The 27,368-nt window shown below is 46.7% G+C and overlaps 3 protein-coding genes across 6 annotated transcripts; 1 reads left to right on the top strand and 2 right to left on the bottom strand.

Moving 5' to 3' along the window:
- Window positions 1–390: 390 nt before the first annotated feature.
- Window positions 391–13,372, bottom strand: ints6l (integrator complex subunit 6 like). The gene is made up of 18 exons (XM_030105887.1): window positions 13,109–13,372; window positions 12,912–12,989; window positions 9,204–9,353; window positions 6,528–6,617; window positions 6,020–6,203; window positions 5,804–5,932; window positions 5,054–5,217; window positions 4,770–4,922; window positions 4,424–4,556; window positions 4,124–4,218; window positions 3,911–4,021; window positions 3,460–3,675; window positions 3,250–3,376; window positions 2,998–3,140; window positions 2,677–2,908; window positions 2,043–2,429; window positions 1,868–1,961; window positions 391–1,719 (listed from the first exon to the last, which is right to left on the bottom strand). The coding sequence occupies exons 1-18, from the start codon at window positions 13,217–13,219 to the stop codon at window positions 1,617–1,619; spliced, it is 2,700 nt and encodes an 899-aa protein (XP_029961747.1). The 5' UTR covers window positions 13,220–13,372; the 3' UTR covers window positions 391–1,616.
- A 1,807-nt stretch (window positions 13,373–15,179) lies between these two features.
- mospd1 (motile sperm domain containing 1) lies at window positions 15,180–19,506 on the top strand. Of its 4 annotated transcripts, none has more exons than XM_030105898.1 (6): window positions 15,180–15,300; window positions 17,541–17,871; window positions 17,964–18,039; window positions 18,140–18,372; window positions 18,542–18,703; window positions 18,789–19,506. In XM_030105898.1, the coding sequence occupies exons 2-6, from the start codon at window positions 17,715–17,717 to the stop codon at window positions 18,818–18,820; spliced, it is 660 nt and encodes a 219-aa protein (XP_029961758.1). In that variant the 5' UTR covers window positions 15,180–15,300; window positions 17,541–17,714; the 3' UTR covers window positions 18,821–19,506. The 4 variants fall into 4 exon arrangements, with proteins under 4 accessions (XP_029961758.1, XP_029961765.1, XP_029961775.1 ...); XM_030105905.1 differs by having other exon boundaries at window positions 15,181–15,300; window positions 17,547–17,871; XM_030105915.1 differs by having other exon boundaries at window positions 15,189–15,300; window positions 17,544–17,871.
- An 854-nt stretch (window positions 19,507–20,360) lies between these two features.
- pabir2 (PABIR family member 2) lies at window positions 20,361–26,679 on the bottom strand. Its single transcript, XM_030106972.1, has 10 exons — window positions 25,710–26,679; window positions 25,469–25,547; window positions 25,323–25,376; window positions 24,977–25,020; window positions 24,798–24,852; window positions 24,418–24,519; window positions 22,564–22,649; window positions 22,382–22,446; window positions 22,167–22,263; window positions 20,361–21,915 (listed from the first exon to the last, which is right to left on the bottom strand). The coding sequence occupies exons 1-10, from the start codon at window positions 25,865–25,867 to the stop codon at window positions 21,777–21,779; spliced, it is 879 nt and encodes a 292-aa protein (XP_029962832.1). The 5' UTR covers window positions 25,868–26,679; the 3' UTR covers window positions 20,361–21,776.
- Window positions 26,680–27,368: the final 689 nt, after the last annotated feature.

Here is a 27,368-nt window from a genome sequence, read left to right as displayed (position 1 = left end):
CTGTCAGCTGAGCGCGGACAGATGTGCCACTTCCTCGGAATACAGCTGTGATGCTGGGAGGAGGATTTACCACCAGCCTCTCAGAGAACCGCTGCACACAGCTGCACACACTGAAGACATTTTCATGTTCGGGGATTATGATCCGTGTCGACTTAACCGGGAGGGGGAAAAAAAAACAACCCAGCACTGCTGTGGTGGTGGGAAGTCAGTCTTGTTTCCAGTTCAGGGCGATGTTGAGCAGCTGGACCCAAACGCCGGCTCTGCACGGAGCAGTGCAACCAGCCCGGCGTCATAAAAGCTTGTTTTTAACGTCAAATAGCAACATGACTAAATCCAATTTGGATATTTAGAAGCCATTGTCATACACTGGGAATGTGAACTTTTTTTTTCCTGACTAACACAATGACGATTAGAGCTGGGCAATATGGAAGCGTTTACTGTGAGATTCTATTGTGCCGTTTATCCTCAAGCACCGAAGTGTGTAACAGAAATACAGAGTGCAGAGCTCGGCTAGGGCCTGCTGCTCCGCTATCGATGAGATGGAAACTTAAGAAAAAACAAAGAACAAAGTTCGAACGGGGTCGTGTCAATCAACATTATCCCAATGTGAAGAAAAAAAACACTCAGATAAAAACACTATCTGAATAATATAACGGGTATTGATGTCTTCTCAAAGAGGAATGAACTGCCGTCAATACAGAAAGTTATTTTTGTGTTTTTCAACAGAAACAAACTCCGGGCCTGTGATCGACTCTGGGAGTCGATTATAGAGGAAACACATGACTAACTGCTCTCTAGTGGAGAAAACGTTCATGTTGACCTTCATTTTCAAGTCAACAAGTGATGAAAGTCTTTAGTTTTTCCAAAGAGAAACCTGAATGATGATAGTCAGTTAAGAAAACTGATTGAAAAGTTGCCAATGTCAGATTCATCTGTAGAAAACTGTGCCAAACTCGGTCGTCACTGCCAAGAAATGCACAAAACAGGCATTTTTTTTTTTTTTTTTAAAGGGCCATACTACATTTTTAAAGGTTACATTACAAATAAATACCCATTCCCATTTGACAGTGTCTGAAATTGAAAATAAGCATCTCCGCTCACAGATTTAATCCATCTTGCCCATCTGTAACGCCAAAGAATGTCAGCTCCGGCTACTAAAAATAGGAAAACATTAGATAACGGTATCAACAATGACAAGTATTAAAAACTAAAAATATGAGTGCATCCTTTTGCAAAATGTAACACTAAAAACGTCGAGGCCTTCCCTGATTGAACCAGAAGCCTCTGATCAGCCGTAAATCCTCACGAATGCTAAACATGTGAGTGCTGGTAAAAACTGCTGCAGGGGGACAAACACTTTTCAGACCAGCTGAACAAAGGTCTGTGGGTAAAGCAGAAATCAGTCGATCGCTCGCCCCTCTCTCTCTCTCAGTCAGCGATCTGACAGCTTATCGTCTGTCTCGTGGAGTGTGTGTGCGTGTGTGTGTCCATACAGACAAAAGCCATATGGAAGTTTAAGGCATCTGTCAACACGAAGAGGGTCGTTTCTGATGTTTACTAATCCTCAGCGGACCTGTCCCGTTTCCTCTTCTTCCTGTTCCTGGCGACGCTGCAGACTACCTGCCGTGGTCGTTGGGGAGCGGCGAGCACGCGGCTTGTTTGGCCTCCAGCTCGGCGAGGGCGAGCTCCAGCTGCTGGATCAGAACCCGCTTCTTAAACCTGCGGCATGGGGAGGGGCGAAGCAGCGAGGAGCAGAGCTTCAGCGGCGGTTCAGGCGCGGGACGGTGCAGAACGCAGCTGCAGCGCCGTGCTGCCTAACGCTGCATATTCACAGGAATTCTACTGAAAGGGACTCGGCGTTTCTTACCTGACGGCCTCTTTGATGGCGTGCTGGATGAAGTACCGCTGCACGTCCTGGGATCCCTTCACCTGCTGCAGTAGTCCGACTATTGCGTCGTAGTCTGAGGAAGAAAACAGTGACGTGTAAAGAGAGGACCAGCGCGGCGGCCGCCTCGGCAGACAGTCCACTGCCTCACACTCACTTCGTCCGGGTTTGCGGACCTCCTTGATGACCCGGGTCCGCAGCTCTGCCTGGGTGCCGTCGAGCGGGGCGATGAAGACGGGCTCCTGCTCCGCGGCCTCGGCCTCGGCGCTGTCCGCCTGGCTCTGCGGACTCAGCCGGTCGCAGTTGTGTTTGTCCTCCGGAGGATGCTCGTCCAGGTGATCCTCCGCCGGCCGCTCCTCCGCCACGGCGGCGTCCTCGCCCTGAGCGGCGGCGGCGGCGGCGGCTCCCGGCGCAGCCTTCTCCTCCAGGCTCAGAGCGGACGGGCTGCCCGTCTCCGTGTCCATGTCCGCCGGCCACATCTCGGCGGCGTCCAGAGCGGAGTCGCCGTTGCTCTCAGTCATCACCACCGAGGTGCCGTCCAGTCCTGGTGGAGCAGCAAGGAGAAGCGTCACACTCCTAATTCCACCTGACTGAACTTTATCTGACGTTTAGTGTTCAGAGTCAAAACAAGCAGATAAATCCTGTTAAACACATAAACTGAAAGCAATTTGCCTTCACACTCCAGAGAGCACTAGCTCGCTGATTTTCAGCCTCTTTTCCGCTGGTTTGTTCTGCATCAGCGTACACGCTGCACAGAGACGGTTTTCCTCCACAGTCGCTTTCAGTCCCACCTTTGTGCTGTGGGACGGTCTTGAGGAGGTTCTGCTGGCCCGGGACTCCTGCTGGACTCTTCCCCATCGCCACGTGGTTGGTGTTCCCGGGAGGGGTCTGCGGTCGCCGCAGCAACGGCGACATGCTCCTCCTCCTCTTCAGGGTCACGCCGGAGTTGGAGTCCCCGGAAATCCCCCTCTTCTTGTTTTGAGGACCGGCGACAAACTCGTCCGCCTCGTCGATCATCATCCCCTGGTGACAGGCGAGGGGTGAACACATCAGGACACGTTTGGACGAACACAAAATGAAGACGTTGCCATGAAGGAATTACATATCTTTACCTTCTTATCCTGCTTGAACGGATTCCCAAAGGTGTGCAGCCGCTTCGGCTGATCGGGGTCGATCTCCCTCAGAGGAGACGGCATCATTTTTAGGTACTCCTGATAGTTTCCCATCTGTGCCACTGGAATACTGTGCAGGTAGTCTGACAACGCCCAGGAACACAGAGAGACGTTCAGAGAGAACCGAGACGGCTGGATTCATTCACACGCAGCATCGCTGTGAGCTGCAAACCCCCTGAGGAGGAAACACACCTTCGTCTTGTCCTCGGATTAACTTCAGCGACGTCCGCAGCAGGTTGGAGCGCATGCGGGTGAGCTGATCCAGGAGGTTCCTCCTCGGGATGTCGTACGCGTTTCGGTAGGCTTGAGGTTTGACGTCCTGCCAACGCATTTGTGTTTTTACAAAGAGGAAACTCGGCAGATTCTGTTCACCACCTGTAGATGAGGAACTCAAGTCTCTACCTTGTTGAGCAGGGCGATCTGGAAACCAGCGAACTCCTTGAAGTTGATGTCCGCCAGGCGAAGCGGGCCCTCGCCCGTGATTCCCTGCAGCAGCTGCTTGAAGTCCCGCCGGTGGGCCAGAGACAGAGAGCTGGAGTGATTCTTCACCTTGATGCCGGTTTCTTGAGGAGCCTTTTTCCCCACCGACACAATGAGACGATCAGACTCGATTTTAGCCTGAAGTCCAAAACAAAAAGAAGAAGCGTCTCATCATCTGGACAGATGATTAAAATCAGACTGCAAACAACCAAGGGGAGGAGTGTCTCTTCTTCCAACTTAAGGCAAGAAAAGTTTCAAAGTTTTCAGGCTTTTCAAAGTAAAGCGGCAAGTAGTCTTACAAACACATAAAGTGGATTTAATCTCCATATTTGTGTGCAGATAGATGTGGAGACTGAGTCAAAGCAGCGTTCACCTGCTGGCTGAGCTTCTTCAGGTATGAAATGACGCTGTAGCTCAGGCCACAGTCCATGGTGTCTGCGATCAGGTTGGGAGCTCCCATCATCCTCAGGGCCTTTTTTAAAGGCTTTCAGAAGAGAGCAGACGCAGGTTAGTGCTGGTTAGTTCATGAGAAACACAACATCTGCGTATTTACAACGTCCACTTGGTGAATGCGGCGTGGGTTTACCAGGAGGTAGTACGGAGGCATCGTCTTCAGGTACATCTCGAAGGCCTGTCGCCACTTCAGGTTTGCTTTCAGTTTGTGCACTTTGAATAAATCATCTGGGGGGGAAAAAAAAAAAAAAAGAAAAACATTTTAGCAGTCTGGATGAGTGGCCGGCTTCAGCTCCACCTGCCGCTGCAGGGAAACCGCTCAGGAGGAAGCATGCACAGGAACACAAGGTGCTTTGCTCCCATGGATTCCCTGTTTTATTCCCTGTTTTGATGAAGTCTTTGTCTTCTAAACCTTGACAGGAAAGAGTCTCACCGAGGAGGGGCAGGAGAACCGGGTAGTTGTAAGGCATGACGAACAGATTGACACAGGTCAGGGTGGTGCTGGCTTTCAGGTAGCCGAACGGTTGTCCCAGGTCGTTCTGCTTCCCGCTGTTGCTCACAAACACCTGAGGACACGAGGGACAATTACAGAGTCCAATTACTGGTGTTTGTTTAGCTTTTTTATTTTTATTTTTTGTAGTAAAACCCTTCGTGGATCAGAGCTGGATGACCGAGCTTCACTTCTGTAAATTAATTCTAATTTACAACTGCGACATGGTGGAAAGATACTAGAAATTAATTGTGTGTGTGTGTGTGTGTGTGTGTGTGTATCCCCCTACCTGCCAGCACATGTGTGGAGACTTCCTCTCCAGGATGTACTGGGTGAGCGGGGACGGCTCCAGCTCGTACTTGTCGAAGGGGAGCTTGTCGATCACCATGGGCTCGCAGTCCACGCAGGAGAACCGGGCCACGGGGTGAGCGGTGCGAGGGGGCTGCGGGCGCCACGGGGAAACGGGTTACAACTGTCCCAGGCGCCGACCCGCCTGACGGCTCGAACAGCAGCGACATATAATACAGAGGAGGGACTTCAAGGCGAAAAGAACGTCCAGCAGGGCTTCCTCACCAGGGTGGGAGAGTTCTGGTCCGGCCAGAAGGACTCTGGAATGGGCCAGTGGCCGACTGGCACCCCCGTCTTTGGATTTGGTCGTACGTAGATGAGCTTGTGGCAGCTGTGCCACGGCTGAGGGTTGAAGGACGACACCGAACGACTGGACTCAACCTGGTTCTCTGCAGCAGACGGACACGGACAAAACTCTTCAGACGGTGAGATAAACCAGACAGGCGCTCGCATTATTCACCAAAACATCTTTCTAGGTTCGTCAAGGGGCCTGAAATTATATTTATGCACTGAAAAATGTAAAGGAAAAACAATTTAATCAGCTACATTAAATGATCTGTCCCGTTTGTTTTTTCTTCGTGGTGCTGAGCCATCCAAAGGAAGTGACAAATGACTATGATTGTCTAAACGGCGTAGTTTATTACAGCTCGCATTAAGCACTTCTGGTTTCGGTGTGAAACTGCACTGAGAGATCCTGAATTAGAAGATTATCTTCAGCTTTTTACCTCTCTTACCTTCCCCAGCATCCCTGCCTCAGCTAACGGGATGAAATGTGCTGAGAAAATGTGCTTGGAAAGCAATAAAATTTACTTCTTCTGGAGTGCATCAGCCACTTGATTTATATTTAATGCACCCGGCTGGGATCTCAAACGTCTTATGGGTACTAATCTAGGAGCGGACAGGATTTCAACCTGTCACTAACGTTGCTTTATGTTCTTACCAAACAGAAAAAAAAAACTTTTGCCAAACACTCACCTTCGCCGACGAGAGGCGGGTCTGGCCCAGTCTTCTCGAAATTAATGACGACCCCACTTTGCACCTTCTGGACCAGCGACTCCAGACACTGGTTCAGCATCCTCTGCGTTCGCACACAGTACGAGCGTCCTGAGACGAGGGGCAGGAATGAATTATTGAGCTCGTCCATAAAGAGACGAGGACGCACTGAAGACAGAGCGGAGGGAGACGGCAGACCTCCGGTGACTTCACACATCTGGGTGATGGCCGACTCGTCGGTGGGGACGCTGCCCAGCTGCTCGGTGTCCGGCGTGGCTGCTCCCGGCAGCCGCAGCACCAGCGCGAACAGACGCTGGTCCCAGCGGAAGGGCTCTTTGGTCAGCTCGCTGCCGGCCAGGGGCGAGTTGAGCGGCAGGTGCAGCTGGAAACAGGAGATCCGATTAATCTTCTATTAATGAAGCAGTTTTCTACACATTCATACCTACAGACACTTTTTAGGTACAGGGTGTCCCTGTCCGGAGTGTGTCCTGATGTGGTGTAGACAGAAGAGGGATGAGCGGGTGTCGGCTGCCTGTGAGGACTGTTTGTATTAACTTGGACGCTAAAAGGAAATTTTCCACGAGGGATTAATAAAGTTGTCAGAAGTGAAATAAACATTCCTAAAAAGTCCAAACAGACGACACATTTCACGGCGCGGCCTCGCCGCCGTGCATCGCGGCTCCATGTCATCTGTTTGCGCTCTCACCTCGTCCGGCACCCCCGAGCTGTGTGTGAGCTTGTTCCCATCAGTGATGGTGATGATCACGGACGGCTCCAGGAAGAACGGGTTGCGGCCCTGAGAGGGGGACGGTAACATTCACCAATTAAATCCAAGTTAAGGCAAACACTGAGCCCATTTATTCTCACTCGTCTGCTCTCCTTTCTTTACTTTCCAAAACACAGTTCTGGGCTCTGTGCCTGCAAAAAAAAAAAAAAAAAAAACTCCAACTCTTCTAAAACACAAAATGTAATTGGTCTCTCATGTTTGGAATGGATGACAAAACGCTGGTGAGACGTGTGCAGAGAGGCAGTCATTGGTATGGAATTACCGTCACACCTCTGACAGATCCCAATATAAAGCTCATGGGGTAATCTTTGCTTTGTGTCAGAACGCAGAGCGTCCTTGTGTAACCGTTCTAAAGACGGGCCTCTGCCGCCGCGCTGCATAGGTCAGCCCTGTTTAATACAAACACACGGAGGATGCCTAAGTAGATTTACGCTCTCCTGATGCACAGAAACCCGTGTCACAGACAGAGTAGTAATCCATCTCTGCCTCCAGGCCGGGGTTTTAGACAGGAGATGTGCGCTAGAAGGAGAGGGCTGCGTTAACCGAGACAAGGTGGAGTGGATTAAGCTACAGTCAAAAGTCAATATTCTCCTCATAAAGGAGAGGAGACGTGCCAACAGAAACATTTGAGAGTGTCACACACCAGCCAGACCTTCAAATCCTTTGTTTATCCAGGGAGAGACTCAGTCAGCTTTTCTCTTGGATGAGGAGTAACTTCATGGATCTATCCGTGAAGCGTCTCTGCTTTGTTTCTTTACGGTTTACGGTATGGATTAACTGTCTTCTGGATCCTGCCGCGGCTTCTTCCCCTAAACTATCAGCCATACGCGCTCCGTCAAGAGCTTCCTCCGCACCGCGCTGCAAAAAGCATCATGTGTGCTCTCATATTATTCATCGCTGCACTTTTCTGTGTTGTTTGCACTGTGTAGGTGTGTGCAGAAGAGCTGGAGTGCCAATTTACTGCTTTGGCCGTTTTCTCCTGAATTTACTCTTTTTTTTTTTTAATGGCTTTGGATTTTTCTATCGGGAACATGAAACGACATGACAGGATGAACAAACTGACAAAGAGCGATAACAATTGGCATGATCTGGTGCCAGAAATCCAGAAATAGAAAACAAAATCTGTACACAGCCAAACAAAAAAATCAATCCACGCACTCGCTCAAATATTATTCCTCAAATGACAGAAGTACATTATTTTTGTCTCTGATGTGAGAGTGTGTATTCATGTACAACTTCTGCGACTGCACGCTGCTGAATTCACACTAGATTACAAGTAGCAGCACTGCTGTGAGAAAATAGACGTTCATGTCAGCTGGCCGAGATAAACGATCTCCATCCACACATTTCTCAGAAAAAGCATATAAAATCCCTCCAGTCGAACTGAATGTAGATAAACAAGAGAAGCTGTGAGCCACTCACGTGCAACATGTGATTTTGAAAGTAGCAGAGCAGACTACACTGTGTAAATTACATTCAACCCTTCACAGGGTTAATTCATTTAATCATTTTCAAATTGAGCATTTTCTCAATTATCAGAGTCATGCTCTCATCGACAAGTCGTCTTCTTCATTCCTTACTGGAGTTTGTATGTTGTTCCTTTTAAGGATTTCCTCTTTGTTTCCTCACAGAGTTCAAACATTCATCTGAGACTAATGTGAGTCGTAAACTGCCTGAAGTAGTGAAAGTGAGAGTTAATGACTCCCTGCATGAAGCGGCACAGAAAACAAACAGGCGTTTCCATCGCTGAGTGTTGTTGCTGGTTTTATCAAGAGTTTTACTTCTGGTTTTGTAACATTTTAAGGTCAGTATAAATAACACCAACGACTGCCTTTTATGTATAGTAAACCCTGTGGGAAGAGTAAAACTGACTGTAGCAACAAATACTGAAATAACTGGCTGTGATTTCAAAAATAGTGAAATAAATTCTAAGTTATAACAGCTATCCATTCCACGAAACCTATTTTGATATTCAAATTGCACCAAATCTGCAAAAAACTTTTATTTTCAATCAATGCAGTTTGAATCATTACTGCAATATTGGCTGCAGTTATTACATGTTGAAAGATTTATTTTTAAACTCAACCCCTTCATGTATCAACCTATTTGATTTTTGGCAAAATAATATCGTGATCAAATCTTGGCTAATTATGACGTTATTGAATTTATCACATTTAAAATGGTCCAAATTCTGACATTATTGGCCATTATCATGTTATGAGTTGCTATACTGACCAACATGATGCAACATAAAGTTCCCTAAAAGTAAAAAAGAAAAAAAATCATCCCTGATTGCTGTAAAAATCTCACTGGGTGTCTTCTAAACGCACCCATGAACCTTTAGTTTCATTCCACACACTATATGGTAGTAAAGTTCTGCAAAAATGAGTTATTATGTCAAAAATGTGACGTGTTGCACCTGCTGTGACTAAAGATATGAGAAAGACGTGTAGAAAGGAAACTTGAAAAAGTGCTCAAGAATGCCACTTAATGTACTGTCAACACCAGTAGATCACATAAATGAAGAGTAAATATATGTTTTAACTGTGTTACTAAGTGCACTCTCCTCTTTCAGGCACAGTGGCACGTGGGTACCTGTCCGTAATTGTCGATTCCAGAGACCAGGCGGTTGAGGTTGAGCAGGTCGAAGGCGGTGCGGAGAGCGTGGCCCAGCGTGGTCAGCCCCGAGGCCTGCAGGTTCTTCAGCTCACACATGAAGGTGGCGTGGTTCTCCTTCCAGCCCGCCTGAAACACACACACAGCGCTCAGGACGGGGTGACGAGCCGCTCGGCGCTGTGAACCGCCACTTCGACGAGCTGCAGAGGAGGCCGGCAGTCGCAGGGCACAGCCAGCCACCGCCATCCAAAATAGACGCACGCCCACAGATGCCCATACGTTGTAATTACTGGGAGAAACCGGGCGAGTTTTGTTGGCGGGCAAGCACAAACTGATTAATTCAAGCAGATGACTGTCACTTTGGTTCAGAGGAGCCGCGGCGACACAGTGAGTCCGTGCAGCACGACATAACGTGGCCATAAAATCAGATCAGGTTCGGAGAAGCTCTGGAAAAACAAGATAATGTAGATTCTGTTCAGGCCAACATCCGAGCTTGATGTTGAGTCTGTTTAAGAGAGCACCCGTAAAAATAATATTAGAAAAACCACCGTGTCCTGAGACAGAGAGGAGGGGATGTGGAGTGTGTGGCTGCTCTCTGGCTTTCCTCCTCTGGGGTCAAGTACTCTCCTGCTGCAGCTCGGAGCTTAATCTAAGGATGACCTGCAGGCTTTGCTCGGACAGACGAGGCCAAAAAGACAGAAAGCAACAGAGAGTAGAAATAAAGCACGAGCCACCAGAGTCAACACGTGAGCTCTGAACCAGGGCAGTGGGTAGATCCCTGAGATTATCCTGGAATATCCTTCCACCGGCGGGAACTGGGGGGAATTTCAAGGAACGCATGGTGTGGCATGAATGGCAAGAGAAAACTAATCAATTGATCATGCCTGACAGAGAGCCGCTGAAGCATTCAGCCGGGTAAAAGCAAGCTAACCCAGACATAAACTCTTGTGTAGGCCAGCAGAAATGTAAGGCTTAGCTTGCACTCAATAATTCAGACAACAGAATATTTCTGTTTTTATTCTGGCCCAGCCTCATCTCTCTCTCTCTCTCTCTCTCTCTCTCTCTCTCTCTCTCTCTCTCTCTCTCTCTCTCTCTCCACATCAACAATTTATAGCTTCTGTAACTATGCAATCACAGTAGCCTCATTCAGCATAACCTTGTCCTTTCATCATAATCCTCCGTGCACACAGCAGCCAGAAACAACAAAGACAAACGGCAGCCAAGACAAAGAGAGGAAGAGCGGGAGGACAGACTTTACAACCCAGGGAAAGCTCTCCAGGCTAACAGCAGCACCTGGATGAGTTTATGTGAGCCACATCTTGGATTATTGGGCTGTGGTGTGTGTGCTGTACTCAGGATCGTCTCGGTGAGTGAGTGAGCGAGCCGCATCTATAACGTGTGGTGAATAATGTGACTACAAAAAGTAGGAGGCATCATGAGAATGAGAAATGTGCAACACTGACGTTCGCTGACAGGTTTTAACACGACGGCCGACAGACTGGAGCGGAGCTGCCTGTCTCACTTTGTTTTTAAACTCAAAATAAATTATAGCCATTTATTAACCCGTGGAAAAAACACCTAAATAACTATACTTCCAATATTAGTATAGCAATAATTGCTCTTTGCTTTTAAAGGTCTGAATTCTTTCCAAGAATTACATTTTGGGGTTACCCTATTGTAAACACAGAAAACTACCAAACAGATGAAAGGAAAAATAAAATCTAAGTAATAGACGAAACAAGACATGACTTACAAAATATTAGTTTGAATATAATTCATAATAGAATAACAAGCAGTTCTTTAAACCCTCTAATCATAAAGCTTTGGGATGATTTTAACCTAAACCTTTAACCTTGAACTGTGCAATTTTGTAGAGAGCAGTTTGGTTTCTTGGAGGCGCCAGAGAACAGGACGGGCGATGCAGCAGGAAAAATCTCGGGGTCAAGTGGGGCGCCTTTTCCCAGCATTATTTTTTCCTTTTAATACTTGAAACTAAATCACGATTAAAAAAAATAGATGGTTGGAAGGAATTGGTATGACGATTAGAAAGCATGTTTTCAGCTCTGGCTTGATCATAAGTATAATAAAATGGATTTAAAAAAAATAGCACAAGAGCTGTCGTAAATATGGATTCCAACAGGCATTAACAATAATATTTTTTTTTTATAAGGTGTTGCAATAGCACCTGAAAGGTTGTTGGTTGGGATCCTGACTTGGAAAGAGAATCAGGTGAGGAAAGTCACAGCCACCACTTCCCCCGACTCTCCAGGCTTCAGAACACCAAATGCTCCTCCTTTCAGAGCATGCAACTGCTACAAAGCATGTTTTATTTTCTATAATGTGGAAAAACATCAGGAAGTCCTTCATTTGACCAAAAATGATGACCTGCTGCCAGACAAAGCCTGCACAGTGGGAGAACTGGAGGGGGTAAGGAGGGGGTAAGGAGGGGTGGGGGTAGTGCCATGTGCCATAAAGCTCTTCTTCTTCCTTTTTTTTTTTTTTTTGGGGGGGGGGGGGGGTGGATGTTCCATTTTCCCGCAGTTTACAACCTCTGAGATGATTCCTATTGTCTTTGTAGCTTCTGTAATATTTAAAAGTGCATCTCTTTTTTTCCTGTATAAAAATGAATACATGTAAAAAAACTATGTTCTAAAAGTAACATTTGTGGAATAAATGTACTTTTTGAAACCATGGTTTTTAAGGATAATGTGATTAAATTACTGTTTTGATTGTGCTTTGTAACATCTGTGTCTGCATTACATTCCAGCTACAGTGTTTTTGCTACAGGGTTGCAGCACATTCAAACAAAAAAATACCGGCTATAATGAAGAAAGTATGCTACAGTTCATGTGTCTTTAAGCACTGATGCAATGGGATGAGCCAAGCAACAGTGGTGAGTGTTGTGTGGAGACAGAGCTGGGCAGCCTCCCTGCAGGGATTAATGAAAAGTTTTCAGGATTCTGATGCCTGGAGAGTCTACTGATGTAAATCTGAAAATGAGGAAGATCTGAGACTGAGGGGGTCCATGTGGGCACTGAGAAACCTCGTTTATTAGGCATGAGATGCTCAGAGGGAGATGTGTGCCAGGCCATAAAACAAGTCAATAGATTGGGGCTGTGGACAGCTCTGCTGACATAAACACCGTGAAATTATTGCAGTGACACACCAGTGTTTTCCTCCCTCGTGCCTGTGATAAGCACTAGAACCTGTGTTTCTATACACGGCTCTTATGATCGCAGTATCAATAATGATCATATCTATAAGGACGATTCCCGTCCAGCGAACTCGCATGAAAATAAAATTTAAAAAAAATCTCATGATGAAGAGGGCTTATCAACTTTCAGCCCGCACTGGCCAATGACAATGCGTGGTTTGTGCAAGGGGCGGGGCTTGTGATGACTGGCGGGCTGCTTGACCAATCGAGACGTGGCACTGATAGAAAAAACGGCGACGTCACGGCTGATAATAAATCTCTCCGCCTCCATCTCAACGCCCGAGACTTTTCTCAACACAAAAGCAAAATGTCCGCTGGATGTTAGGAGGCAGTGCAGCTCCGGGTCTGCGGCTGCTGGGAGCCTGCAGGAAGCCGCCCAGCACTGACTACAAACCTGAAGGACAATAAAGTCTCACTGACAGAAAAATACGCTCGTCGTTCCAAATGTAAAAATGGTATCAGTTGCTAATTACCTTCACTCCGTATGGCGGATCATCGAATGTAACTAGCATGTACCTGTCGCCTCTACTAGCCGGGTCTCGGGCACGCAGCTGTCAAAAAAGCAAATCAAAACAACAGATATTAATTTCGACCGACCTTGCCCAAGGAACCCTAAGCTTACCAAAGGTGCACACTCGCTGAGAAAAGTCGGGGTAAAATCATTCTTTACCTTCATAAAGACCTCAACCGCGCCTTTAGCAACGTCCAGATACGTCGTACCCAAATAAGTGCGCTGATTCATAGAGGCGGACGTGTCTAACAGGAAAAGTAAAATAGGCATTTTAAATGTAACACCGCGGCTGTATGCTTTTCTAAAATAACTGTTATCCACATATGAGCTACCGTGCGGCCAAACAGTTCACACATGTGTGTATATATTTGTTATAATAAGCCCCCCCTCCAGAAGAGGGCCGTTGCCTCTGCCCTCTCTCTATCTGCCTTTCTAGAGCTCTGTCTCGGCTCGCGCTGTTCAACTTCTGCTCCTAACGGAACGCCACGCCCAGCCCGCTGTGCCGCCACGCGATTGGCCAAGCCCCGCTATGCTGGCCACGCCCCCTCGATATATAAATATATAACGAGGTCGAAATGGCTCGCAAGCATGGCGCGTCCGCCTACTCGGCCGGGTTGTGTGCATGTAAAGAGGGCGGCTGCGGGGAAAAAAAGCACGGTTCACAGTCCCGGAGAAGAGTGCGGGCCTCACTGAGCTAACCTGACCCACTGATGGGCACACCAGGCCCCACATCATATTCAGAACACTGAATTTTCTCTACAATTGCCTCGCATCCACCCCCCCCCCCCCCTCTCTCTCTCTCTCTCTCTCTCTCTCTCTCTCTCTCTCTCTCTCACACACACACACACACACACACACACACACACACACACACACACACACACACACACACACACACACACACACACACTTCCCTCCTCTCGCTCTCTTCTGCTGCGTTCAAGGCGCCTCAAAAGGTCCGTCCTTCCGATTGCAAAACACAACACAACAACACGTGCAGAGGCATGACCTACACAAGTCAACAACACATTGATATAGTTACTGAATCATCGAGATCTGCAGACCCATTTTTGATACAATATATTTGTATAGGGTTAGCCTCTCCTGTAGTTTAATGGAGCTAATAAAATATTCCTTATTTCAATTGTAACAAATTACTTATAGCATATAGCTATACACAAGTTAATATTTATCTCTTATTATAAGCCAAGTCTTTGTAAAGACAAAAAAATATGTAAACAGTTTTTACTTTCATTAATAGATACAAAGGTTTACAGTGTTTCTTCATGTTCTCCTGGTAAAAATGACAATAAAGATTATTTTGATACACTAGTCACTGAAAGGTTGGAGTATGTAACTTTTTATCCTCTTGATTTTACTTGTTGGTTATCATTTCCACTCTTTAGCAAAGGTGTTTCAAACTATTTTAAGTTCAGGGGCCAGATGCAGTTCAATGATCCAAAGTGAGATGGACCAGTAGAAACAAACCATGATAACTTTTTTAAATTCATAAATCCTCTCTTTTGTTTGTTTTGGTGCAAAGAGATTTGACTACTTTTTGTTTAAATTCACTCTCAGTGCTTATATTTTCACACAACCTGAACAAGTTTACATCATACAGTCAAATTTCCACAAACTACGCCCTCTATTAATTCTATTGCATCCAGAATTCAGCTCAAAGATCTGAAATATTATATCTTTACTTTCAAGATGCAACATTCCTGCAGTCTTAAAGCATGTATTTACAAATCTACAAACCGTGACACAACACAGGTAAAGTGACAGAGAGGGTGGATGGGATAGCAGGATGGATAGATGAAAGGATGTTTGGAATGATGAAATGAAATAATGGATAGATGAACTTTCCATCCGGGCCAGTAAGCCCCAAGATTTTTTTCACCTCTGCAACAAAAATATCATTTGAAAACAATAAATATTCTATTCAGACCTTTAACACTCTCCGAAAATCTCAGTACCCAATAACATAATCCAAAAAAATTGAGCCATACACTTGAATAGGTATTTTATGAGATCAATGTGATTTAATAACCGCTAACAAGTGTGGGTGCTTCGGAATTACAGCTATTCTTCATATTTATGTGGACTGAATAATAAAAAACAATCCACTGTGTCCGCACTAAGCGTTATGAAATGTTCATAAACACGTTGGTCCGCAGGTTTGGGAACATCTTTACGTGCTTACGTGAGCGTTTACGTTTGACGTCGTCCGCCGCGCATGCGCCGCATGTCTGCAGTATAATTATCCACAGGGAGAGAAAAGGAGCAGAAACAACAACAACAGGGTGGGATCGGAGCAGGACCCCACAGCTCCGACGTCTCAATACCACCAGGTGAAGACTCGCTATTTTCCTCCCTGAAATACCATTAAACTGTGCATTAAAAGCGCGTGTCAGCTGTGTTAGAGAGCTATCAGCTAACATGGATGTTTTCCTAGCCGGCTAATGTTAGCCGCAATATTTTTTCAGCGTCAGCGTTACAGAAAATAAATATATTGTTACGGTCCTTATGAGAGCAGTTATAACACAGAGAGTGTGATTTAACATTGGCTTTAGTTAGTGGCTAACTATGTTATATATTTGACAGGAATATAATGCATGCTGAATTTGTCGTGTGTGTTTACATTGTCACGTCTGGTTAAAAGGGAAACGTTTTCCCTGAGTCACTCTTTCTTAAGACAAACATTCAAACAGCGAGACAACACCAAAAACAGTTTACGCATTTACAACACACTGAACATATTAATCAAGGTTTTAAAGTGGCGGTGTGACTTTGAAGTAAAGCGCCACGTACATAAAGGAAGGATTTCGACACGACAGGGTCCTCGAGCTCGACTGTAACCATGTAAACACAAAGAGACACGTGACCGGCCACATGGAGGACTCTGAAAGGTGTTTGTCTTCTTCAGTTTACACAAACTCCAAGACATTTTAACGAGTATGTTGGGTGTGTATGGATCATTTTCCGTCCAAGGATTTAGAAGGACAGTGTAAAATCATGCCATCTGTCTGACCTGAGTGCCTTTAGAAGACCAGGAAGTAATGAACAAATAGCTCAGGAACACATCCAGAGGTGGAAAGAAAACACGTTCCCCCCCCCTCACCTTACTGACGGAGGCAGAACTGGTGGGGTGAGGGGAAGAAGACAAACGAGCTGCAGGGAACATAAAAGACAGGGCCTTTTACGTGTTTATGTCAGGTAGATGGAAAAGGTATTAAATCACAGCACATTTATATCAGTTTGGAGGATCTATATATTCTAGGTCAGTTCAGGGGCCACATACAGCCCTATTTCATTTTGAGTGGGCCAGATTGATAAAACAGTGTCATAATAACCTTTAAATTTAAACTTTATAGTTTTTTTTTCTTGTGGTATACACGATGCCAGTGTTCATATTTTTGTGAAACCAAATAATCACTGCCAATAGTTCCTACAATCTCTGCATAATGATAACCTTTGGTGCAAAATCCAACTTCTCCTACAGCTCCTTGACAGCCACCTTGCTTTGTGATTTGACGGCCCAGTTGGAGCCTCTTGCGGGCGGGTTTTGGTCCTCAAGTCTCATGTTTGACACCTCTGGTTTATAGAGTTAATGTCTGTGCAATTGCTACAGTAGTTAAATTCTCAAACTATTAGATAATGCTTGTTTTCTTCTTGTGTTTATTATTGTCATGATGCACATCAGAAAATTAAAAGGGCTTGTAGCCAACAACAGATTACTAGAAGTAGATTTCTGGATTATTGTTTCTTATCATCAGCCTAAAGCAATTAACTTAAAAAACAACAACAACAAAAAAATATTGAAAATGTGTTGTGCCATTTCATTTTTCCAGGGTCAGGACACAAGGAGCTGATGGAAAAAAAGGAAAAGATTATGTATTCTTAAATTTTTTTTGGAAATAATTTTCGGTGGGGAGTGGAAATAAAATGTATCTCTCCATTGTGATAAATACTACTTTACTAGGGGAAGAGCAAAAGACATCAAATGTGTTTGTTTTAAAAACCCGAAGAAAGCCAGACTGACGACTGTCTGAAACCATTATGATGTATTCTAATCTGGTGTTATCAAATCATAAAAGCCAAAATTCTATAATGTGCTAAAAGGTGTGTTAATCGGCCCACTACATATTCTGTTTGCGTGTATTAATCTTCCTGTATTAAGCTAATCTTCCTATCCTGAGGCTAGTGGCTTGGTCCGCATCATGTCCTCCAGTTTCAGTACTAAATTGAACCCTGAACTGCTCCCAGTGGAGGTCAAGCAGAGGTCACCATTGGTGTGTTGACGTAATTAACCCTGTGACGTGTTTAATGACTGACTGAAATAGTGATAACGTGCTAAATAACACCCTCTTATCATGTTTTTATCTCAATATCTTAATGGGAGAATGTGTTCTGAAAAAGTTAGGTCGCCACCCCTCTCAGTATAGAGCTCAGAAGCTAATATTAGTCCCCTGACAAACAGAGTCACCACAAAATATCTGCCATCAGTTATCTGACCTTTCAGAAAACCATGGCTCTGCAGTGGTGGATTGCTAATTGTAGTAAATAAATAAATCCTTTGTTTAATTTCCAGCAGCAGCAGCAGCAGCAGCAGCAGGCCATGGCTGTGAGGAGATGAGAGTGGAACGCGTCCGCCTGTAGGGAGTGTTTGCAGCCGTGCAGCAGCCGGAGGAGAGTGGGCTGGGGGGACCAGGCAGATCGTGGACGGGGCCGGGGCCGGAGCCGGGGCCGAGCTCAGCCGGAGCCAATGCAGCAGCAGCAGCATCGACAGCCTGAGCTGGTGGAAGGAAGCCTTCCCGTGTTCGTGTTCCCCACTGAGCTCGTGTTCTACGCCGATGAGCAGACGTCTCACAAGCAGGTGCTCACTCTCTACAACCCCTATGAGTTCGCCCTCAAGTTCAAAGGTCAGTCGGAAGAAGAGCAAGGTCACTTGGCATTACCTTTAGAGTTGCTGTGGTTCATTGTGTTGAGATGATTTTGTGTTTTGCTCTTTCAGTGCTGTGCACAGCGCCCAACAAGTACACTGTGGTGGACGCTACCGGAGCCGTTAAGCCACAGTGCTGTGTTGACATGTGAGTTGAGTTTGTGTCTGTTGTCCTTTGGTGAGCAGCATTCAGGCCTGTAGCGCCCCCTGGAGGAACGCTGGTGTCTCACTGCTGTGTGTCCCCACAGAGTCATCAGACACCGAGACGTGCGGGCATGTCACTTCGGCGTGTACGACAAGTTTCGGCTGCAGGTGTCGGAGCAGAGTCAGCGCAAAGCCCTGGGCCGCAAGGAGGTGACGGCCACGCTGCGGCCCTCCGCCTCGCAGGAGCCGCCCAGCCCCCGGCCCCAGGACGAGGAGCGCCGCTTCAAGGAGCAGTACGCGGAGAGCGAGTTCTTCGAGCAGACGGCCTTCCAGACAGGTGGGCAACAGGACGGCCACTAGGTGGAGCCACAGGCTCATGAAGCCAGTCTTGCATGAGGAGGACACTTGTCTTGTGAGGAGTTTTGTGTCTGGTTGTTTTTGTTTTGCGTTTCTTGAATAATCAGATCTTGCGGTCGTTTGAGACGTTGCTGCTTTGTGCCTGTCAGAGAGCCGCCCCGTTGCCGGAGGACCCAGCCTGCTCACTGTGCTGCTGGGCCTGGTGTGTATGGTCGCCCTGATGCTCCCCACGCTGGGGGAGCAGGAATCCAATGTGCCTGTCTACCTCCACTTAAGTGTTAACAAGAAACTCGTAGCTGCTTATGTTCTTGGTGAGTGGCGGCGGTCGAAGCCGAACCGTGCTGGAAACGCCGCAGCTCACGGTGCCATTCCGCCTCGTCTCCTGTCCTGTTTCAGGTCTTCTGACGATGGTCATCCTGCGCACATGAAGTGCCATGAGCCCGGAGGAGGAGGAGGAGGAGGAGGAGAAAAAGGATCTGAAAGGAGTGTCGTCACTCTAGAAGCTGCTGCTCTGCTTCCAGGACAGAACCGAGCCTCCATCCTCCGAGTTACACTTTTTAGCATACTTCCTTCAAACCCACGCATTGGTGTCGATACGTGCGTCGGCGCGGCGATGCCGAGAGGGAGGCGTGCGGGTCGGAGGAGAGCCGGTGTGAGCGGAGCTGTCCCAGAGCAGAGCCTGTGAAGAGGCCCGGGCCCCCCCCCCCGGCCCGGCGCTCTCCGTCTGTATTACTATTGCCATTATGTGACAGAACGTGGTGAATGTGTGTGAAGGAGCCTGATTACATGTACATAAAGCCATTAAACATTTTTCTGTTAACGTATTCAACTGTAACCGTCATTATATTGATGTTTTGTTTTTGGTTTTTTTCTGTTTGAAGCATTTCTAGTGTAGACTGAGGACTCGATGCAGTTTTTTTGCATGTGTGGATTCTTTTTCTGACTGAGCTTTCACGTCTCTTTTTCCAGCAGTAGAAACGTCCGACGTGTCACCAAAGGAAAGATCTTTTTTGTTCTTCCAGAAGACAAAAAAAAAAAACAAAAAAGCTTGCCATATTATATCACCATCTGATTTCTAATAAAGACTCAGTACAGCTGTAGTGGATGATGTTCAGATAGGATCTGCTTTTTCTTCTCTTTTCGAGTGGGATCAGGAGGGTCTGGGACATGAAACGATAAACCTGCTGCAGATTACTGTCCACTTGAGCGCTATTTGCTGAGGCACATTTAAAAATGAAGATTGTAAAGCTGACTGCGAGGATTTCCAAGTCCTCCCAGCTTTCCTTGTGAACACATCAAACTAAATCAGTGAAACGTCTTTGTGTTTTGACCTCATCCACAGATCTGTAGCGCAGCATAAACCTTGAATGTGTTTTATCGTTCACTTAATGTTGTGTTAAATTAGGGCTGTCAGAAGGTAATACATTTTTTTTAATCATGATTGATTCACAATCAAATCTTGATTAGACAGAGTTTGAAAAATGACACCAAGGGAATAAATGTGTGTTCTAAACATGTGTATCTTCCCCTTCACACAGCTCTTATATAGCATGAAGTCAAACTATCGATCCAATTGTTCCTGTTTGTCGGCATCAGCACCGCTGTTGCTCGGCAACATTCAGCGATTGTTGTGCCACAGCAGTTTGTAGCCAGTCACAGTGTTGAGACTTCTGACAACGTGAAAGCATGCAGTGTGTGAACGCCTCCCCCAAAGCACCAAGCTGAGGCAATCCAGCGTTATCAAGACGATATCTTTCAGACGCCGTGATTGATTGATTCGGGCCCAAACCTGCAGGATCCATGGATCTGCTGTTTTACGTTTATGGTCAAATTGTGTGTCTTAATGTACAAATGTCAGCTGAGCTTTTGTCCGTAACTCATCCTGACAAGGCGCAGCAGTTTTTAATTCCTCTAACACAATCCAGAAGATCAACAGCAGAGTCTTGTCATACTTAAAATAGAGCCGCACGAAGGTAATAATGAAATAATTTATTTATTCCTGACATCTGCTACAATGGCGATCACAGAAGACGAGCACGGGCGAGTGTTAGCCAGCCGAGCAGACTACAGCCTCTCCGTCAGACACAGTGTAGCTTCACCTCCTTACACCGTGAACGTAGGAAGGAAAAAAATAAAAAATAAAAACATCTCGACAGCAGGGCGAGCGGACTGCATACCTCAACTTCTTTGTATAAAGGAAAAGACATTCAGCAAAAGAACTGCAACCACACGTTTCTTTAAATTAAGAGGGCACATGTCCATAAAATGCTTTACAATCTTTTTTTTTTTGTACAGAAACATTGAAGGCTGCGGGGAGGGGAGTGGGGGCGGCGGGGGGGCTGGAAGTTATTACTTTACGCAGACGGTGGGGTCTTGGAGACTGGAAGCAAACGTAGGTGCAAATATCACAGTGCAGGCGTCGCCTCCACATCAAGGTTTCCACTCGGGGAGAGAAAGTCAAGCTAGACTCCTTTAAGACTCACACAGGCTGAAACACCACAGGACTGCACATCCTGTGCAGTGAGCTCTGAATACAGGCGACCACAGCGGTCTCTGCACGCACAACGCTGCTCCGCGTTTGTTTTTTTTAAACCTCGGCCGGGCGCGTCGGCAGTAAGTTCATTCGGTGTGAACGACGACACAAATGGTTTCACTGTTAACCACCGATCGGGCTTTATAATAAACATCTCCATAAATAAGAACACTTTGCCAGAAGAAGAACAAGAAAATATTTCCATTTCTTTTTCGTATCTACAAAAAGTCACCCTGACACGAACACAGGATGTGGAGGAAAAACCTTTAGTGTCGACTGTCGCCGTTCACTCAATGCAGCAAGTCAAGTCAGGAGGAAAGGAAAGGAAAGGAAACGCCACAGGTCGCTAAAAGATCCTGAAACTCCTCCAACATGTACCCCAAAAGTAGATTAAGTTCCTTTCAGACAGAAAGCAGTTGAAGACCTGTGTCTACATTCACCTCAGAGCCAAAAAAATAAAGCCACTGCCATGACACGGGACGTCCAGGAATCTGTACAGAATTACAAACAAAGCAGGGAAATAATAAGTTAAATCTTCTCTTAGAAAAAGCTGCAGACTGTTTACATACGAAGGCTTCCCGGCACACAGACAGGGCAGGAGGGTTTATCTGTGTGTGTCCAGTGCTGCGAGTGTCTCTCGGGTGAGGGAAGCCGCTGGACGACCACACAGCAGCCGGCGCTCACAGTGTGTCAGTCACTTTCCCCGGGTTCACCACGCCCGGCGCCCCCCCCCCCCTTCCTCCTCTGCAGCCGTTCGAAAAGCAAAACACAGGAAAGTCCACTAAGAGTCAGGCGACGGAGAGGTGAAGGGTCAGAGTCGGATCGCCCCCGTCCCCCCTCCACCGAGCTCATCATTTGGGGGACAAATCCTGAAGGGAGGCGAAGGGCGAGTTGCTGGATGACGAAGGGGACACGCCATCCATTTTGCCCGGGGAGTCGGTGGAGGAGCCGACGCTGCTGAGGCTGCCGTCCAGGAGCTCTGGAGAGTGGCTGCAACACAAGGGGGGGGGGGAGATGGGATTTAATTTACTCTTCAGTTTCCATTTCCAGCTCTTCCGCTAAACTCAAACCTCATCAGACGCCTGTGACTTTCATCAACTCAACAACAATAAGTAAATCCCTTTCAATCAGCTCCCAGTCAAAAGGAGCTAATCAAGCCGTCCCTAAAGGTCAAAGCGGCTGATTGGCTGATTATCGCAGCAGTGTGACTATCTGGAAACTTGTTGGGGCCGCTGTCTTACCAGGCGCTGAGGTCTGACAGGGTGGAGACGTCTGAGGAGAGCATGGTGGTGGTGCCCTGGAACAGCCGCTTGGGCTGACTCTCCGTTTCCATCTCCCCTGAACAACCGCAGCACAGCAGAGACCATCGGTCAGAACGGGGACGACAGCAGCGTCCACATCAGTCTGAACAGAGTCTGTTCTACCTCAGACGCAGAGTTTCCACCAGCGAGCTCACCTTTGCGTTTGATGGGGCCGAGTATGCTCGCTCTGATGCAGTTGATCGGGCTTTGGCTTCGTCGGCTGGAGAACACAGAAAAGTGAGGGATATTCACACCCAGCTGGCTGAGCCCACGCCACAAACGCCTTCTGAATACGAACAGTGACGCCGTGGCAGTGATCGGCGCTGGCCGGACTCACCTGAAGCGCCGTGTGGGGCTGGGGATGGGGCTGGGCGTCAGGCCGTTACTGCTCACCTGGATTTGTAGTGAAGGAGAGAAGCACTGCTGCTCAAAGACAGAGAAGAGAGAGACAGACACTCTGAGTCTTCATTCCTTCGGGACGGAGGTATTCAAAGTGTAGGCTAACGTCAGAAAACATTACACAGCACACCCCGGGGCTTTAAATACCTGAGCGCCCACTCAGACTGACTCTCAAGGCCACAGCAGAGCTGGTGAAGCCAAACGACTCGCCTCAGTAGTTTAGTTTAATCTTTAACTCCGACTAAACCAGGCTGCTGCACAGGTCGCAGCCAGCTGGAGGGAGTCGGCAGCGTCTGCTCCGTTTCACCGCCACTGCATTCATCTCATCACTCACTGAGCTCACGGGACAAGTTGGTTTGCTACAGAGCAGACAAGTCGCTATGATCCGGGTCGCTATACAAGTATCAGCAGGTTATACGTATGGAGGCCGCATCAGGAGGTGTGGACAGGTTAGATAGGGTCCAGGGTGAGCTGGCTGCTCAGGTCCTGCCATTTAATCCCTCTGTCGGGTTGAAAACATCTGTAAGATTTATTTCAGCTTCAAGCGAAGCTCGTTTTTGCACTCTGATCAGCAGACTGCGCAATATAATTGACACTTAAGTTCTGATACTGTTGTGATGATAATGTGATATTTGTTGCCCAGCGACAGAAAAAAAAAAAAAGATAAAAAAGAATAACTTCTGTTTGGCCGGTGAAAATCAAACAACGGCTCATAGTGGTGTTTTTTTGGAAAGCTCAACATGTTCTCACTTTGAAAACTTTGCCAAACATTGATCTCAGCCACCGCTGAGCAAACTGGCAACATGAGACTGACCTAAAAAACAGAGACTTCCTGCTCTGGGGTCACTAACAAATTCCTTCCTGCAAGTTTCTACCAATACTTCACTCATTCAACTTATTACATGCAATCTGGAGGAATGTGGTTTGCATTAACTCCAACCATCTTCTGGTTACTGAGAGACTAATCGGGTTACAGAGAGGCGCAGCTCCGCTTCAGCAGGCGAGCGCCAAATAACCAGAGTGCCTTTAGGTTTGCCCCACTTTAATGTTCTCAGTACAGAACCAAAGAGTTTACAAGGAGCAAAGTCAGACCATGAGAACAAACTCTTACTTTCAGAGGGAAAAAAAAGGAATGTTGACAGCTATAAACAACTAGAAAAAAGATAAAGCTGTGAAAACCAGACAGAAATAAAATATAGAAGAAAACAACTAAATAAAAAAGATGAAAGCTAAATTGCTGAAAAAAAGGCAAAAACTATCAGAAAACAGCACAAACAACTCTAAAACCACTCAAGAGGTTAAGAGGAAAATAAATGCACAAAAAGAAAGTGTGGAAATGGAAAAAAAGTAGATGGAGTATTAAAAAGGCCACAAGAGCAAAAATAAATGAAAAAAGGCAAAAAGAAAACGAAAAAAAAACACACACACTGGAACTGGTAATATTACTGCTAAAAACCAGCAGGTAAAACGTGTTTCACGAAATGTCAACTCTTCTCAACTGGAGTGAAAGAAACTTAATTGATGCCACAAAAGATATATTTTGGGTGAAAATATCAAAACCATAAGGAGCTACAACTTAGTGAGAGATTTTAAAGATGAAACATGTTTAGCAGCTGCAGGAGGAGCAGTGACAGGAACGGCTCTTTTGATCAGAAAGCTGCACAAACACAATGTAATATTCTTGGTTTCACCAAAAAACCGTCCTGGGTGCACGTGACGTTGGGTCTGAACAAAGTGCAGCTGAATAAACCACGTTCCAAATCATAACTCTTCATCCGTGGATCCGATTTACCTTCTTGCCGATCCCTCTGGTTGGTGACGGAGCCGGGGACACGGGCACGAAGTCGATCCTCTTCGGGGACGAAGACGCCGACTTCTCCAGGTCGTTGTCGCTCTGTGAACAAAGCGGCGTCAAGACACACCGGCGGCGCCACAGAGCAGGAGGCGAAATCCAGCCAAACACGGGGAATGTGGGAGTATTATACTACCGACTCAGCCTGACCTTGAGAGACTGGTGGCCCTGTTAACTCCCCAGTGTTTCACTGCTGCTCTGGCATGTTTGTGCTGGTCCACTCCACTGAGACGGAGCGGCCGTGAACGGCCCCGAGGCCAAAACATGCACCGAGAGAAAGAGCGAGGCCGCGCTCTCCGAGACTGAAGAGGACTGCTTACCAGGCTGAGGCTCTCTTCCCATGACTGGCTCATCTGCATGGCGGCTTGAACTTCCCTGAAGGCACAAACACAGGGAGGCAGAAGAGAATTTAACTTCAACACAGAAACGGACCCAGCTCCCAAAAAATCCCAATAACACAGACTTTAACGTTCATATCAAATGAATGACTGCAGCTCACCGCTCGTGAGCAGTCTCTCTGTTCATCACATCGACGCCCTCCTCCTGCAACAACACAAGAGTTATAAGGTTAGAAATGTTTTCAATCCAGCTCTTGACAGTTTACTCAGCTGTTCTTCACTGAAGGACATGCATTTCATCCAGCACGGCGACGGCTTTCTCTGTAGGAGTCTGATACTACCAATTGATCAACACTGGAAGATCGTTGGCCCTGTGAACTCCCAAAAGCGCTGCTCTCGCATGTTTTCTCAAAACACCGCCACTCCCTATGGCTTGAGAGGGGGACGGTGGTCTGACATGCTCATAATCAACATCTCCAGTCTGCAACAAAAGCCTTTGTTACTTACCTGTTTGATCTGATGCAATCTGGTGCTGGGGACACGAATAGGCGACGAAGGAACCTGCAGAGGGAGATCCATGCAAAAGTGGAAGATTCAATGCAAAGTGATCCAGAGGACAAGTCAACAGAGAAAACGTCAGAAAGCAAACGCACCATGTTGGGCCTGTGGACAACGGTAGTGCTGTTCCTCCGGCTGCGTAGGACCTCTCTCTGGAACACTTGGGAGTTATCGCTGCAATGATAAATCCACACTGTATGTCATGGGTCATTCACACACCAACCCCATCAGCACAGTCACTTCAATGGGCGTCAAACAAGGTCAATCAATGAAACTTGTCATTTTTTTTTACATGATTTTGCAGTAAATTAAAGTAACTATATCATGTTGTAGAACCTTAGGCCATTTATCATGGGTGCACTGTTGGATCTCCTCAGATGTCCGTCGCTCTGAACTAATGACGATGGGATATCCAGATCCAGCTCCATCTTTTCTTGCGGCATTACTCCGGAGTTGCTCATGTTGCTGATAACGCTGGCCTGCCGCCAAGTCATGAACTTAAAAAGGCCCACCAGCTCGATAATGTTACATTATTGACCTCCAGAAGTTTGCTCGCTTTACATGTTTTGCAGAAGTGTGAGTGTGTGATCACTCCGGACTAGCTAACACACAGTCGGGAGCCTGCGAGGCCCTGTCCACAGTCCAAGGCTGAATCAAACCACGTTATCACAGCAATCCTTCACGGACAACTACATGATCTGTCCTGCATCGGTGCAAGCACTCACCGACCGTGCTGATGGATGATTAGCATGCCATGGCTACATACCGCACAATGCCCCCGGTGAGTGTTAGCTACTGACCCGCAAGTCTGCTGGTGCAGGGCGGCAGAGAGAGGGACAGACAGAGAGAGAGAGACAGAGACGCCGGGGACGAAGCGACACTACCGCGGCATGATAGTCTGTCAACACCGGGAGACAGCCGGTTCACCAAAAATCGTCTGAAGTTTGTCAAAAATTAAAAAAAAAAATAATACGACGCCGCTATAAAATGGGACGCTTTTAGCTCCGCTGCTAATGTTGCACTTAGCCACTTCTCCAAGCGCTTCTACTGTAACCTAGCCTAGCAAGCTAACTAGCTAAGCTAGCACAAATAGCGACAATGAGAGAGGGAGAGGGAGATAGAGAGACAGGCCCGTTAAACGGCTCCGTCCATCAGCATGGAAAGTCGCGCAGCCCCAACAACAAACTCCGCCGTATCCTCTGGAAGCGTCGCCCCGCTCCCTACACTTCCATTTTATTTTTCCGTGCTGATATGCCGCCACCGCCGAGATGAAGCGGAGTTATCGCAGAGCAGCCGAGATCCGAGCGGCGAACTTCACGCCCCTTCCAGCGTCACGGCGCGGACCAATCAGAGCGCTCCATCTACCGGCGTGCTCTGGCGCCTCGCGCCGCCGGGTTCCATCGCCCCGCCCCCCCCCGCAGTCTCTGCTGTGAAACAAAACTTAACCACAAGCTGTACCGTCACACTTACACAATTTAAAATGGTTTTTCTTTTTATTACTTTTTAAATTCATAGCTATTTATTAAAAATCCTCTTAGTTCTGATTATTTTGTGTATTTTTTCCATTTGAAAACACTTTGAAATGACGTTTTAGTGCGAGGTTCAGTTTTTTATTGTGTCACTGAGAATAAATAAAAATCTAAAATGTGCAGAAACCATAAATTATAGAAGCACACAACAGACATTTCAAAATAACCAACAGAAGAGTTACCCTTGTCTCTTTACCTATAGACCCTTACAGCTGACTACATATACTGTGTAAAATGTATTTACACAGATTGGTGCCTGTTTCAAAGAAACAGCTGATTCTGAAAAGGAATTTCTAATATTCAGACATTCACTTTTATTTACAGTTCAAAAAAATCAGTTTTTAAAACCAAAGACTGAAGTGACACTTTGCTTTCTTTACGCTGAGTCCCATTAAATCCGAGATATGATTCATCATATGACTGCATGTGACATAAACATACCATGTCTACGTCCTTTTACGGCTCA

Source organism: Salarias fasciatus, chromosome 2 (genome assembly GCF_902148845.1).
Source record: "Salarias fasciatus chromosome 2, fSalaFa1.1, whole genome shotgun sequence".
NCBI lineage: Eukaryota > Metazoa > Chordata > Actinopteri > Blenniiformes > Blenniidae > Salarias > Salarias fasciatus.
The sequence above is the reverse complement of the archived record's forward strand: the minus strand, read 5'-3'. Positions and strand labels throughout refer to the sequence as shown.